Source organism: Erithacus rubecula (genome assembly GCF_903797595.1).
Source record: "Erithacus rubecula genome assembly, chromosome: 3".
NCBI lineage: Eukaryota > Metazoa > Chordata > Aves > Passeriformes > Muscicapidae > Erithacus > Erithacus rubecula.
This window is the reverse complement of record NC_136689.1, coordinates 126,335,907-126,353,058: the sequence shown is the minus strand read 5'-3', so window position 1 is coordinate 126,353,058 and position 17,152 is coordinate 126,335,907. Positions and strand designations below refer to the sequence as shown.

The 17,152-nt window shown below is 37.6% G+C and overlaps 1 protein-coding gene across 1 annotated transcript in view; it reads right to left on the bottom strand.

Moving 5' to 3' along the window:
• CPQ (carboxypeptidase Q) overlaps window positions 1–17,152 on the bottom strand; it is a 145,997-nt gene that overhangs the window by 22,010 nt on the left and 106,835 nt on the right. Inside the window, exon 7 of the mRNA XM_079300973.1 lies at window positions 6,836–7,037. Coding sequence (XP_079157099.1) covers window positions 6,836–7,037 — 202 coding nt within the window. The remainder of the gene's footprint in view (window positions 1–6,835; window positions 7,038–17,152) is intronic.

Genomic DNA, 17,152 nt, shown 5'->3' with positions numbered 1-17,152 from the left:
TATTATTATTTTGCTTTCTGTTTACTTCATTGTTTGCATAAGCTTCACTGAAGCCAAGGACAGTTCTAGGAATAAGGCTTGACTAACTTGTACTTCCGAAATGCCTATTTACCATGTTAACACTGAGCTTTGTGTGTTAATGTAGAACACTTGGGGTTTTAGGATCAACAAATGGCAAATACTTCCATCTGAAAAAGAATATTCCCACCCACAGAAACAGAATTCAGCTTTCCTAAGCAGCAAACAATGGAGAATTAAGATGTCTCTCAGAGGCACAGCCAGAATAAAAACAACCACACCCCAAATCTGAATGAGATCCTCAGTTGGATATTTTCAGTGTTTCTTTTCTGAGACAAAGTATGTTCTGCTACTAAAAAGGTCATTGGAGTAGGAGAAGCAGATTTATTGATGTTTTTTGAGATGTTTAGGAATTGCATATGCTTCCAGGAAGAACGTATTTATTAAAAGGGTCATTTATGCCAATCCATCTCATGTAAGATTTTGAAGATTAAGCATCTAAAAGGAAAGAAGAAATATAACCTTGCTGATACTCAAAGAAAAAAGAGTGACAAAATAAGAGAAAGAAGAAGTTTGCCAAATAAAATGCATCACAGATACTGAAGAGGATACCTAGAAATAAAATAAGAAATTTGGCAATGTGTTTAGAAGTTCAGCAATGTATGATAGCATTTTGCAAATATTTTTGGTTTCACAGTCCAAATTTCCTCTGGGATAGGCAAGTTAATGACAGTTCTATTTTTGTAACTGTAAGTAGGATTATCTAAATGTTGCACAAATCAAACACAAGAGTTTATGATATTCAAAATCTAGTCTGAAATGGGTGAGGCTTAAATGAGAAAGAAGCATTTAATTATGAAAATGCTTGACATATTTACCAGCAGATTCACAGACATTTTAAGGCCAGCAAAAGCCTTTACCATCACACCTTCTGAGGCAAAGAATTTAATCTTGTACCTACTGCATCAAGCTTGAATCACCCTGTACTTTTTTGAAGGACATCTAAGTCTTGTTTTACATATTCAAAATGACAGAGAATTCACCAAGTTTTCAACATTCTTCTGCAGCTCTCTAACCTTACAGGAAGAAGGGGTTTGCTTTCATTTACTTTGAGTTTGTTTAGACACAAATAGCCTGAATTGCTAATGAGAAATCTAATACAAAAGCCCTCTTAAAACTACCAGGAAAATTTGCATTCAGGCACTGTGCCTAATTGCCTAACTCCCTCTCTCCAATAGTATTATCCCAGATGCATTTTTGCATGGTTTGTGTCTAGTCCACGTGAAACAAAAAAACCCCAACCTTTGCAAATCTGATGCTTCCTGTTAATTATTAGAAATAGACAATACTCCATTGTGCCAAAACAAGACCAGCCCAAGCAAAGCAAAGGTGGAAGGAATTGTATGTAAAGTATTGTCAAATTTGTCTGGTAGTCTAATAGCACAACCTAAAAGAAAATATCATAAATTAACCTTTCATTAAATGATTAGTCTCAGAGACTTTATTAACATTATTGAAGCAGAGAAGGTCATAAGTAGGCAAATATAACTGAGATACTATGTTAAACTCTGAGCCTTTGAAGGAACCACGTTCATAAAGTTGCAACATAATAAATTTATTTAATTACTCCAGAGTAATTTCTAATTTCAAAAGCCCATTTTATTGGAACAATGATAAATTAGAAAATTGATGAATTATTTTACAGATTAATACACACAGTTCTTTCTGCAATAAGGATTTTAAATGGGTCTAATAGCCTTAGTACTTACAGTAGGTTCCTGAAGTGCCAAGCAATTATAATTGTTCTCTTAGCATATTGGTTTAATTTAATACCACCCAAGTTGCAAAAGATTTGGCTTTTGCAGTGGAACACACTCATTCATCCTATTTCCTTTATGACTGATAAAATAAGATATTTAAAAGGAAAGGAATGCCCTGGAAAAAGGAATACCATATTGCAGATTATCAGACAACAGTTCTGGTATATCTCAGACTTACTGAGATCAAGACTGAGGCAAGACATGCATGTGTACCATAAGCCCTTTACCCCTCATTTCCACCTAAAAAATCTGTTGGGAGTCAGCTCAACAGATGTCCAGAGCAGTGGGAACTCAGCAAATGTAAAAATGAAGCACCTATGGAATATCTAAAATTACCTATGAAAACCTAGGAGTTTTGTCCAGCTTTTTGCTTCAGGAGGACACATTTGCCTTGAGTTTGTCCCTTTGTCAAGCACCTGGAGCCCTACATGTGATTCCCTGTGCTAAGCATCAAATCACGAGTGACACAAATGCTACACAGAAAAATGAAGAAGTTCAATGCCTACTGTTCAGAGATTTCTTTCCCCCTTCCCTCATCTTGCAGGAAGGATTTGGTAAAGTGCAATGCCCCTAACCCTTGCTGCATCAAGCCCAAGGCTTTTCAGCATTGGCTTATGAAGCCCTAGACTGTACATCTGATATTTCTTCTGTTCTTATTGTTTTGGAAATAAAAAGAAGTTTAAAAACTGGATCCAAAGAGCCTGCCCAAGACTGTGGGCAGTACAGGTAATCTGATGGGCAGCATTTCAAGCATCACAGTGGAGTATCACTTCCAAACAGTGACACAGCCAAGAATGAACAGAGGTTATTCACTTCTAATTTGGGAAAGAGAGTTTGCTCATTTCTTCATGTCCAGCTGGCAACCTCGAGTCAAGGAGTTTTCCTTGACTTTCTCAGACATGTCCCTGGCTGACTCCAAGCAGAGGAGTAGGCTTGGTACCAGTGTACCAGCAGGCTTGCACTTGAGTCTGGTGCTGCAGGGATGATGGGGACAGGGGTAAGAGAGGGCAGCATGCTCCAGAAAAAGGGTAGATTTAACCTCTTACATAATGCAAAAGGAAATAATCCGAGTCAAAATCTGGTGTCTCAGGCCAAAATACAGCATATTTTAGATGAAAGTAATAAAAAAGCAGTATGAAAATGTAAAAATGAGAGAAATTATATATCATAGCATTTGTTTGCCACATCTGAATGACTAATAGATTGGGTTAGCAATGAATTTTTGATTTCTGAAGAAACATTAAAATTAGATAAACCACTGGTTTATTAATTAAATTCAGGATTAAATTCTTCCTTTTATGCAGTGTAACAAAAAATCAAGTCACTGTAGAGACAGAGAAACACAAACAACCATCAAGGTTCAAAGTGACATTGAAAAGGAGTTTCACCTTTAGGCCACTGGTTGATTTTTAAAAGAGGAATTGAAACATGTTTTTGGGGAGTTGTTTGATGTCCTGGGTCAGCTTGATCTCAAATACAGCTTAGTTCCTAACAGATAAGTGTTCCCATCATAAGCACTGCAGCAACCCTGACAAGCAGAAATGAGCATCCTTGAACCAGATGTCCTGGAAATATTATGTCACAACAGCCATTCTTTTGCAAAAATACAAAAGCACCTGTTTTCATCTCCCCAGATACCTAAAGTTGAACTGTTTGCTGGATTCCATAATACAAATACAAACACTTCATCCCCTCTTCTCAGATTCTGAAGGCTTGCAGGGAAGGCTGATCCAGACCCAGGGCTGTTACCTTATGAACCATTCTAAATCACATTTGAAGCATTTTGGTCATCATCAAGCACCTGTGATCATCAGATACTTCACTTTTTCAACAAGAATACTCTAGTACTGGTTTAGTAGGTCTTGCTTAATTGTTTTTTAACCCTTTCAGACACTGAAGAAACTTGTTGTGAAAAAGTATGTTAACAATCCAAATAAATAAAGCCAATTAACTTATCTTCCCATCTATATTTGCAAACTCTAGCCAAAGTTAGTTTGGAATTTGGTGTTGCAAAGAAACAGCTTTATGTGCCACTATCTGGATACATCCCTAATGAAAAAAAAATGGAATCAAGCACTTTAAAAGAAAGATGAGGAAGATAATTGCATAATTATTAAATGAGTTGTCTTAGAATCAATGGTCACCTCAAACTGTAAAACCACATCATAAAACACAACACCAAACTCCCCTCCCTTTCCTCTCATTTATGCTTAACAAAAAAGCAAAACAAATGTTATGCAAATATTTTCAGTAGCTAAAAACCAGCTATCAGTACAAAACCACAACTACAGACATTCCTCACTGCTAGGCTGAGATGCTCTCAAAACAATCCAGTGTAAAGGCCACTGACAAATATTTCTAGTATTCTGCAGTCACAAAGAATCAGAGTGCTGTGCTTGGTGCAGATCACCTTGCTAGTACTTTAGAGGTATTATTTAGGCTTCAGTCTATGGTTTGCTAAGGATTCTGAACTCGTGGCCCCTCTCATCCTAAAATCTCAGAATAATCACTGCTGTTTAGTGGCATTTCATTGCATGTCCATTAAAAATAAACATGCCCAAAATAGCAGAGATTAAGAAGCTACAGTCTCTTTGCCCATTTCAGCTATGAACAGCTCTGAAAAACACATGTAGTGTTGCCCTCTGTGGATCTTTCAGACCAAAAGAAGTAGTAGGAGAATATTAACAGCATCTAATAAGGTGAATCCTGGAATGTATTTCACACTGAAAAGGGGAAAATTCAAGAGAAATTATGTCAGAAACCATTCTTCCTGTTCAAGAAGTATACCATAATTTCCCTCACTGTTGCAGAAACAAAGCCACCACGTATATTTTTAAGAAAATATTTAAATAAAATTGATGAAGTGTCAACACTTGACTGCTTGTTTAAATTGAACACAATTATAAAAGCTGTTACAGAGTGTTCAATTTGTTTCAATGTTATTATATACCATAAAGGCTCATTCAAGCAGGGAGAACACTGCAGACAAGGACCAAAGATGAGAAGATGTCTTAGACTTCTCTCTGGAACAGCATGAAATACAATCTAAAGCAGCCAATTTTTTTTACTGGAGCTAATTTCTTCTCACTGTGGCGTGATGAAGAAAAGAATCAGTGTTCCTTTATGCTGCAAGAACACTTTGTTATTTGCTTAACAGGAAGTTAAATGAACCAAAGCTACAGACAGAAAAAAAAATTCCACCATCAATTAATGTGACAAATTCTTAATTGGAAAACAAATCAGATTTATTTAAAAACTGAGGTCTTGCTTCTGGCATATTCATGCTTCTCCAAGGTCGAGCTTATATTCCCAAGGTTTATATTTTTCATAGTTTATGCTTTCTGAGAGTACAGATGTCCATGGGAGAGGGCTTTTTCCTGCACTGCTCCTGATGAGTAGCCCAAAGACTAATCAAGAGGACCATGGCAAGCTGCAGCTGCTTATGCTCCAGGTGCACCACAGCTGATGAGAAGTGGTGTGCAAGCTCAATACCCACTGCCATCACAAGCACCACTCATATTGTCAACTGAAAATAAGGCATTTGAATGTTAAATTTTTCTCTCTTCTTCCATAATCTGTCACATTCAGAGGCGAAGCACAATGCAAGTCCCCAAAGACCCCCTAGAATGCTCCCAGTACCTTACCTAGGAAATAATTCTGATACTCTTGTATTTTCTAAACACAGGCTGAGTGGTGAGTTCTTATATTCCACCTACAAAACAGATATGCTGGTCTGAAATTCTGGACCAGACACCTTTTCACAGGCACTTCCAGGCTGTGGAGGATGATGCATGGTCACAGCCTCTCAGTAGTGTCTTCAGTGTCTCAAATCAAGTCAGCAGACCATTGTCACAGCTGCATGACCTTGTACTGAACCGATTCCACTTCACCCAGAGAGCAGCACAGAAGCTGAAAATGAATCCCTAATGGTTTAATAATATCCATCCATCTGTACTTCTTGCCCAGTACAGATATTTTGCTTTCAAAATTAGACATCCATACATTTATCGAAGCAGTCAACTTTATGGTATGTCTGTACACCCTAAGTGAGTGAGAAGCAAGAGGTTCTGACCATAAATAAGAATAATATATTCCATGGTTCACTCTTTTCCACAAAGTAAAAAACAGCAGCTAATAAAATATTAAAAGATTCTAAGCATATAGTAGCAAGTGGTAAAACTAGCATGATAAATGTGCCAGCCTACTGCAGCCATAAAACACAGGAGAAAAAGAACCTTAAAATTTAAAACTGATCATAACTTTTTAAATATCACTGTTATGAAACTTTACTTCCTACTATTATTCAAATGGAAATTCACTAAGGTTTTACCCAGGCTGGCCTCCAGTTGAGACTCTGAAAGCCTCTGTGCTAATATGGGGGTCTTCTGCATGGGGGCACTACCAGTGGTGGATCTCTCTCAAGCTTAGAAGTTTCTTTGCCAACAAGCTGCTCCTCACTTGGAGCCAGATACAATCCTTGAAACAAACCCCTTAACAACTTCAAACTTTTCAGAATTTTACCCTTTTATCACACCCAAATAACTCATCGCTTCTTAAATGTCACATTTCAAAAACATTGTTTCTCCAGCATACAAAATAATAAGAAAAAATCCCTGAATTTCAAAGTAAAAATAATAATAATAATTAAAAAAATATTTCTTCTGTGTTGGAGAATTCCCCTCTGAATTCCCCTCTGCCTTGGTTTACTATTTATAAACCACCAGTCTGGGATTAATTATTATAAATCCTTAAAGCTGAAAAGAAGATTTGAGGCATTTTATTCTACGTATAATCTATACCATTATTAAACTGCAGCTCAAATGCACTTTATGTCCTATATCTATTGGTCACCTTTTAACATTCATGCATTTTACCTCTAGTAAATTTTACTCTCTGAGAGGAACAATTTCTCAGCACATAGGAAACATCAGACCACCCAGGTGAGGTGGCAGAGCTCAGTGTGAGCTGTGCCCCCTGCCAGGCTCAGGGACACTCACCAGGCACCCCGTGCCTCATCCAGGGGGTGATGTCTGTTCCATCTGCAGTGTCATAAACATCCGTAGCATTGATGGGCTGCAGCAGAGCCATGATCTCCTTCACAATGCCCCGGGCTTCAGCACTGCCAGTAAAACCCAGGCCAGATGGCCTGAAGGTGCCCTCATCAGACTCCATAACGATATCAAAGTTGGAGATGTTTTCCTGAAAATGTAAGAGAAGAAGGTATTGTGCTGTGGTTGTTATTTTAGCTGGCATCATATACTGGATTCCAGGTGTCGTTGTGAGCATACCACAACAAATTTCCTTTCAGAAGCAGAGAAATGCTTCCTGTGAAAATGTGTACATAAGCATAAATGAAGGGACTTATCTTTCAGTATGGAAATGGCTGAGAGAGTTCAGGTTCTGAGACACCAATATTCTGTAGTACCCACACCATGACTGGCCTGCTGTCCCCAAATATTTGCTTTCACCCTTCTGAAGTGCCATCTAGAAAGGTAAGACATCACCACCATACTGCAGTTTTCATTTGCAGCTCTCCCTCTCAGACCTGACACCCTGAAACTCTGTTGCAGTGGAGAGGGTATGCACTCCTGTTGCTTTAAAATTAGAGGCATCCAAAGCATTCACAGACTGTGAGTCTATTTAAAAGCCAGCTGCTGCCTGTTCAGAAGCACATTATTTTCAATACACCATATAGTATCGATTAGGGGATTGAAATGCCAAGGTTTTCTCCCAGACCTGAAGGAATATTAATTTTAAGGAAAATTTGTGTTTCCAAGTTAAATCCTCACAAGAAACATGAAAGGTATGATTTTGTGTACTAGTAGCATAATAACATTTGTTTTTAGTGTGCACGTGGAAGAATCTTATAAGCTAAAAGAACAAAAATTAGCTATTTACTTACTATATTTGCTTAGATTGCTCAGTTTCAAAGGTCTAATTGGAATGAAATACATAGGGATTTTACATGAATGAAGATCTTATTTTTTTGGAGAGGCACATAACTTTTTAAAAACAGTTTATAGTCATGTAAGGCAGCAAAAAGCTATACTTTAGGCCATCTTCAATGTGACTAAGAGAACTTACTGCAAGTTTTACTCCTATGCCCAGATCTCATGTTTGAATTTTATGGCTGCCATGGGTTTTTTATTACAAGAAAATCACTACAAGGCATTTGTGATAGCAACAACTAACAGATCTATGTCATTACCAGCCTATATAAGCCTATTATTCAGTAAATAATTATTTTACATTTTTCTGTAAGTAAACCCAAATATGAACTACAGGTGGCTGTGAATAATTGACATAAGTTTTCAGATGTCCTTTATAGAATTTGGCAAGAACTGTTTTAACACTTTCCCAAAACTTTGGTTTTTTGAGTGAAACAATTCTAACAGAGCAGAGCTATTTACTTTTCAGTTAGAAAATACATCCAGTAGTTAAAAAATTAATGTAAAATCTTTGTCTGATAAAGAAACTGTAAATGTTCTAATACCTTGAGATAACAAATTTACCCATCCATTTAGCGACTGGAAATCAATGTGCAAATAACCAATCATATCACCTCATTGGCAATCACCATTTTTAGACAGTGAAAAAAAAAATTCAGTTTGCAAAAGATTAAATGTAACTAATTAGGCTACATATGATGTCTAGGCCTATCATCAAATGCTGTCCTGAGGTCATGAGCCTGAACATGAATCACGATTCACAGACTGTCTGAATGTAGTGGGAGAGAAGCAGGCCAAGAAAAGCACACTGAAGGCTGAAAGGGACCAGTGATGCTCCCATGCCACAGATACAATACAAAAAATGTCTCAAAATGTAAATCTTTTTTATCATACGCCCAAGGAGGAGGACTTAGTAAAGACAACACAGATTTCAGTGTGCTGGTGAATTGCCAATGAAAGCTAACTTAAGTACAGTGAGCCCTACATAAATAGATGATGCTATGGTACTCAGTTGGACTTCTGTCCATTTTTAGAGCAGCTGAAATGAGGAGAAGCAATAAGGCCAGGGGAAGGGACTATTCAGGGCAGTGAAGTGACGAGAAAGAGTGAGCATGGGAACAACATGGACACCTAAAAGAAATCTCACTTATCACTCAAAACAACAGAATCCCTAAGTTCAAGAACTCCACTAATATTGCAGAATTGCTGTGCTCTTCAGTTGAGTTTTGTCACATAAATGTTAGCATGTGTTTTTAATATGAAACTGAGTAAACAAACCACCCACAATACATTACACCATATTGTTGTTCTGTAAGAAAGCTATTCAGTTATTTTGTGCTGGAGAGGCATTAAAACAGGACACCCTAGGGAGAGAAAATGAGTTCTCCGGGGAGCAAAAAAGAAACAGGTCACAGCAACTTGGAGTACCATGTGGCCTTGAGAAAGCTTTTTCCCTATTTGGCCCACTAGAAGATAGGATTACTTATAAAACTACTCACCATCAAATTTGAAAGATGCAGTCTTAAAAAAAGTTAGATTTGTTTCTTTCTTCCCATTTTTGTATATCTGCATTTCTATTTACACAGAGAGAAACACATGCTGGAAAACATGCTTAAAATATACTGCTTAAAAATAGTGAAGATGCTTTTTCATCATTTGCCATCTATGACGAAGGAATAACTGCCACTAACAAAGTGAGGTGAAACCATACATTTGCCTTGACTAATTCAAAGGAACAAACAAACCAGAAAGATTTAAAAAAATAACTGCAGGCTCAGCTGTTTCCTTCAGTCATTCTCCTAGTGAATGTACCAATTCAATAAGCATTTTAAACTCAGTATGTAATTATTTTCAGAAAGCAAACTCATCTGCTGCATCTTGATATTGTGCCACTTCTCTTGGTATGTACCAGAAAATTAAAACTTCTTTGTGTAACCTGCTGCCTAATTCCCTGAACACCAAAATAGACTTTTATCCTTTGCCTTCTTATGACTTGGTCACAGACGAGGTCACCTCTCTTTATTATGTCATCTTTAGCTCTTCAATTGAACTTTTAAATTAAACATTACAGTAAATACTGCATGGGAAAACTGGCTTTCCATAGCTTGCTATTTTCATTGAATACACAATTAGGCACAATCCTTACCAATAGTTCTCCTATTTTTGATTTTCTAATTCTAATTACTTTCCTTTTGTTTTCTCTATAAACAATCTACTTTTTGTTTCTGCTAATCAAAGCTAAATATATAAGTACTTGTCATCTCCAAGGTAAAAACTTGATAACATGAAATCACAGAATCACAGAATGGATCATCTAGTCCAACCTCCCTGCTCAAGCAGGGTCATCCCAGAGCATATGGCACAGGTTTGTGTCCAGATGGTTCTCAAATATCTCCAGTGAGGGAAACTTCACAGCCTCTCTTGGCAATCTGTTCCCAGTGTTCTTTCCCATGTTCAGGCAGAATTTCCTGTGCATCAGTTTCTGTCATTTGCCTCTTGTCCTATTGCCTGGCACTACTGAGAAGAGCCTGGTTCCATCCTCGTCTCCCTCCCTTCAGAGACTAATAGAGGTTGATGAGATCCTCTCAGTCATCTTCTCACCTTATCATATTTTTCACCCTCTGTTGGACTTGCCCCAGGAGCTCCACATTTCTCTTGTCCTGTGGAGCCCAGAACCAGATGCTGTGCTCCAGATGTGGCCTCACCAGATGTGCATAGAGGGGCAGGATCACCTTCCTGGACCTGCTGCCAGTGCTCATCCTAGTGCATCCCAGGACACCTTTGGCCCCGAGGGCACACTGCTGGCTCATGGACAGCTTGCTGTCTATCAGGTCCCTCAGGTCCTTCTCTATGAAGCTGTTTTCCAGCAGGGCACCCCCATCCTGTACTGGTGCAGGTTGTTCCTCCCCAGGTGCAGCACCCTCCATTTCCCTCTGTTGAATTTCAGATGGTTCTTCTCTGCCCATCTCTGCCAGGGTCCTTCTGAAGGGCTGCACACACTCTGAGCTATCAGCCACTCCTGCCAGCTTTGTGTTGTCAGGGAAATTGCTGAGGAGCCTCTGCCCCTTCATCCAAGTTACTGGTGGAAAGTTAAACGATACTGGGCCCAGTATTGAACCCTGGGGGATACCATCAATTACAGGCCTCCAACCAGACCCTGTGCCACTGATTACTGTCCCACTCTCTGGGATCTGTCATTTAGACTGTAATTACAGTAAACTCTTTCCATTGAGAAAACAAACCCTTGTAATGTATATGACTGGTACTTCTGTTGGTAGGAAACACCTTCCTTCTAGGATAGACACTGGCAATCCCAAGCAGGTATACCTTACAGTAGCTACTTATTCAGTCAAAATCCCAATTGTTAATTCTTAACAGATGCTAAACTAGACTGCAGTATCTTATGACTAATCCATTGAGTCACTGGTGGCAACCCCCACTTACCCAGCTAAAGCAGGGACATACCTGAAAGTTTAATGCAGGGAACAGCTATCCTAAGAGCCTTCAATACTTCAGGGCTTTAAAATAGAATATTACTTGTCCAGTAGCTCATTTACTGGTTTTGTTTTATGTTCCACTGAGAAGAATCACCACTTTACAGGAAAAATACTAAAGTCTGTAATGACAAAGCACTTCCTTGACTAATGGTTCATTTGTTCTGGTGATAAAGGACATCAGTTAATCTGACATTGTGTTTTCAGCTTCCTGTTATTGATTTACACTCAACTTTAAGAAACAACATTTGTATTCCAGTATTTGTCCCAGAGCAGTCGGGAAACAAGTATAGCATGGCAACAATGTTGTAGAACTCACAGGAAAGTGATGGTCATCCCTCTTGCAGTATTAAAAAGCCATTTAAATCAGCACCCAGCTTTGTTAGGCTGGCAACTGACTACAGGGAAGACAACAAAAAACACTGGAAACACCTAAGTGCATGTGACAGCTAGAAAAGAAAAAAAAAAAAAAGTAAAATAAATAACATCCTCTAAGTATTCAATAATATATAAACATGATGTAGTGTAATTTTGAGTTGCTGTTTAGTATGAAGGTAATTTAATGAAGCAAAGCAGCATAAATTGAAACTAGAGAAAAAACACCACAACAGCTGTTAGGAAGCAGAGATGTGCCAGCATCAAGGTATAATAACCACCAGCCACAAGTGTGATCATACCATTTACACAATTATGGAATGAAGACGGGGAAAATCGGAAACACTGTGAGTTATTGAATTTTGTAGATTATTCCATAATTATAAAGGAGAAAGATCAGGTAAAGCTGAAGATTAATATAATTTTTGCTATATGACAGGGTATGAAAAAGGCTCATCCTTTTGTTACAAGATAAAATATTCTTCTGCCACATTTTATGGAAAAGCAGTATGTAAAAAAGTCTGCAGGTTTAAGGGCTTGTTCTGTAGGACAGCTACAAGTTCTGACTTCTGAGAAGCCAACGACAAAAGTCTCAGTAATTTCAACAGCCTTGGAGCAATTTGGTCATGTACTTAATAGCACTTCACTCAGTAAAAACATACTACTGCCATGTCTTGCCTTGTACAATACCAGGACTGTTTCCTCTGTGATGATTTGCCAGCACTCACAGAGATGACCATTCAGTGTTGTAAGCTCCCTGGGATGACAAACAAGAAAAAGCAGACAGCTCTGAACATGGCAGCAGGGTAAGGAAATATGCCTGAAGTCTTGTCTTGGGAGGCTTTTTCTTTGACAAAGCGGTAGATCAAAGAGAAGTGCTCTTCCTGAAAAGTGTTGCATAACTTTAGACCTTTTACTGCTCAAATACAAAGGTATCAAAACAATATCTATGGCTCTGAATGACCATCCTACCACTCTTTTGACAGGGTTTAGGTTTTCATAGAAAACAGGCAGCAATGCCAAAATTAAAAACTGTGGTTTACATTCTTCAAAGATTAAGTTTACTCTTTCAGGAAGCTGATGAGTGTTTCTGCAACTTTCAACAAAAGGTAAATGAAAACAAATTTGCAACACCTTAGAAATTATCACAGCACATACATAATTTTCTCCATCTTTCACAGCTGCAGGGAGTTTTGATAGAAAGAAGCCAACTTTCTTACAATTGAACATCCCAATGGACCAAGGACCTATGGATGGGTGAATCTGCCTGAAGTGTGCACTGGAAGCAGCAATCCTCAGATTCAGCTTGCAGCTCTGCTATTTGTTTGAGAGAAGGAAAGATGCACAGAGAAAAAAGTTTTTCTTACACTAGACATGTATAAATTTTATCTACATAGAAGGAGGACTAGATATCCAGAAGAGACACTGTCATGACTTATTTGGGGTCTTCCATCCTTCTGGCAGTGTGAGGAATAAACTTGGGTTTGTGTTTTAGCAACATCTATATTTCTCTGCAGCTTTCACAAGGAAGCTTATTCCTTGTGAATAAATACTAAGAATTAGGCATTTCTATGTACCTAGAACTGGTGTAAAAGATAATTCTGTAACAATGCTATGTTTACTGTGCTTAATACAATCAGTGGTGCTACTGCCTGTTGTGGTACTGGAGAACACAGTGCAATTACTTTATTTCTGTAGTTTTGCAAATGGTCATTTCACTCTTTCTGCATTTCTTTCCCTTTGCAATGAAAAGAATCAACAGGACATCAGTGACCTAAAAAGGCAGCAGTAATTTTAAGTAATTTTTGATTACAGAGAGAATTGCAGAGGAAAGCCAAAAGGCTAATGGTCAACACATTTTGCTGGGACAAAGGAATCTCCAATAAAGTCCTTTATATGTTTGATTCAAATCAGACACAAATTCATGTCTTACATTTCCCCAGAGTATTTGATACCTCAGGAGATAAAGTCTTCTGAAAACTACAGTTTTGAGGAGACAATATTTTCTGGAGAAGAATTATTTCACCTGGAAGTGACAAGATATTTTTTGATATTTGCTTCTTAGAGAAAGCAACTCATTAGAAAATCACAGTAGAAATCTTATGTGAGCATCAACAAAAAATACTTAAACTAGCATGAAAGAAATGGCAGAATTTCAGAAAATCCTGTTTTCATGCAGACAGTTTGAGCAAAATATCAGATCTTAGTAATAAATACAAACAAGAAACCATAGTAAACACTGTTGGTTGATATTTTTTTACATGGTTAAACCTTTACTAAAAAGTTAAAATGCTGTATTTTAATTAATTAATTATATTTCTGCTACTTGCACCAGAAATTGAAGTAAGTACTGTAAATATCATTAAGAATACCAGCATGCAGAAATACTGAGAATGCCTTCTGCAATGGGGTTTGATTTGAATTCATAACATATAAATGTCTTAGTAATCACAACCAAGTTACTAAAGTAAATTTGAATGTGGCCTAGGATCTCGTAGTCTTCTCATTACAAAATGTATTTGCCTTCTCAAGAGATTGTATGCAACACTTCTATTCCAAAATAAATATTATCACTCATTTATAGTCCCTTAATTCAGCTGGATAAATAACTGTAACCTTGTTTCATGGTACACAGACCTTTCACAGAACCTAGTCCAAAGCAATGAAATGGAGGACAGATACTTCATTACATATATTTCTTTCTCCTTTCATGAAGGCAGCATAAGAGTAAACACACAAAAAAATTAATCTTGGCTGAGGGCACTTGGGTATCATTGGTAAAGGCTGTAGCAGAATGTGCACTGAAGAGTTGCATCATGAGGCCTTCTAGAATTATGTTCCACTAGTTCTTCAATTTGACTTGTCTAAGAAAGTAGTGTTGCAATGGTTCATGATTCTGAAGTTATTTACTGTGTTGTCTGTACATAAAAGCCCTACTTGCAATGGGGTTTCACAACATTAAGGGCTGGAAGAAGACTTCAGATGTAGCATCAAACTCCAAGCTCTGCAGTCTGATTTGCACTTAAATCCTTTAATTTCACTGCTCTTTTTCAAGATAAGGATCTTAATTGGTAAGGAAAATCAACTCCTTTTCTAGTTTGGGATTAAATCTAATTATTGGCTGACAGCTAAAAGCAGTGAGCATTTCAACAGATATCTCCTTTGGAAGCAAAGGTGCTGGTAATTCCCCTGAGAGGCTTCTACCCCATGGTCAAAACCATGCAGGTGCTCTGAGATGTCCTGGTGGATGGCAGGTACCCTTGCACTAATGGAAGCACTGAAATTGCTGGAATATACAGGGCTTTCAACTCTTGGAAATGGCTTAGAAAAATCATGTGAAGAAAACAACAGATGAGGACTATGTGATGGTCTCCAGAAAAATATTTGATTAACTGAAATCATGGTTGTGTGAGTAATGTATGTGTCTGAGCTGCACCTGACTGCAGTTGGGCAAATATGCTTTTCTTAAGCATGTATTTACTGAATGCTATCCAGGAGACAGCACTAGACTGTCTAGAGCACTAAAGATTTTCATCAACAAATATGGCAGCTCTTAGATTCTCATAAAGCTCTGAACAGCTAATATGCCCTATCACTAGCTTTAATAATCAGAAATGATAATACTGGGATCTAGAGAAAAACTTGAGTGTAATAAATAATGCTATTACACAGGGATATGTATTAATTATTGGCATCATAGTGAAACCACTATGCTGCTATCTCAGTTATTTCTGCAGTAACTTATCCACTTTCTAGCAGTGACAACCTACAATGATGGATGGGAAAGAAGGACCTGAACTTAAATTGAGAGAAATAATAAATAAGTGACAAAAATAAGAGCATCTGTACTTGTCCAGTACTATATTGTCTTCATTTCTTCTCCCTTGCTACATTTCCACTGACATGAGGAGGTAATTTACAATGTCAAGGAAATCCATGTCTGCCTGTGCTGAATTACTGCATTCATATTTCTACTTGTTTGCAGAGAACTAAACTCATAAGTCCAGCTATGTAGATGAGTCATACAGGCTGTCTTTCATTTTACAAGGCATCTTTAAATACCACTCTTATTTAACTTGTACTCATTACCATCAGCAAGCAATGTGTGTGCCACACTATCCTAATTGCCAGAAATTTGAGCAAGTAAATCATTAAAAGGTTAAGTTATTTTTCATGCTAAATTTAATGTACAGTATTAATCAACTTTATTTCATTATTATGAGTAATGCAACGTCCTATAGTCAAATCGATTTATAATTATGCCAGATCATATGGCAGGGGGGAAACAAGAACAACAAACAACAGACGGATGTCATTTCTGCTTAAATTCTCCATGTAAATTACAAACTGTTAAGTCAGAAAGGGCTTTCTTTGCAGAGCACAACATCCAGATGGAATCTCACCAGCAGAGCAAGAACTGAGACACATCTTTGTCTCAACTTTTTTAAAAGCAAAACAACCAAATATCTTCCAAACAACACCCAGCCTGCTTTATATTTCCCTATTTGATCCTTAGGTCTGTTTTTTGGTATTATTTCTGAATAGAAATCTTTGAGGGAACAGTGAAATGAAGCCATTTTGGAGAAAGATGAGACATGCATGATACAATTCATGTGTTGCTGACATCACCACCATAGGATGGATCTCACTGTTCAACATGGACATGTACAGAGGTAAACCTTCAGATGAATTTCTGATGAGTGATGTGCATTGGGCACAGAGCATCCTTCCAGCTCCTCCAAAATGCAGTTCTGTACGTAAGAAGCTTCTCTTTCATGTGCTACTTATTCCAGAATATTTTTTTTCTAGTTTAATCCTGCTGAGTATCAGAATACCAGAGGTAAATCCAGAGTCCTTATCATATATTAAACTGCAACTTGCCACCTCCCTGAAGCTGAGAAAGAAAGCTCTTGGGTACCTCTTGGGTCCCAAATAAATGACAGAGCTGAGTTATCCCTATGATTTGGAGATAGAATGAGGTGCAACATTATACATGGGTAGTTAAATATACTTCTTAGCAATATGAAGCTAATTAGTGGGAAATACTTGTTCATCAATTAGTCAGAAAATTCTAACTGCTCTAAAACTATCTCTGACAACTCAATTTCAAATGCAAGTTGATCTAATTTGGTTCATCACAATGAATTTGATTCAAAGTAAGGTTTCCATTTATTTGTTCTGATAGATTACTTAACACTAAAAAATGCTCTTAAGAATTTCTTGTAAATGTGCTTTCATGCTGTTGTAGAGCAGGGAACTTCCCAGGCACATTTGCATTCACCTTATCTCTGCCTTGGATGTATTAAACATTGCTGAGAGTTATACTACTTTAGAATACTTACACAGGTACAGCACATTTTTAATGTGGAAAAAAACCCCCAAACACACACATATTCCAAAGACTTTTCTCCAAAATAGTTTTGGCAACTGCCCTTTATCTCATGATGTATTTTGCTTTGGCAGTTGTTGGCAAGAGATAGATGTTATATTTTTATCC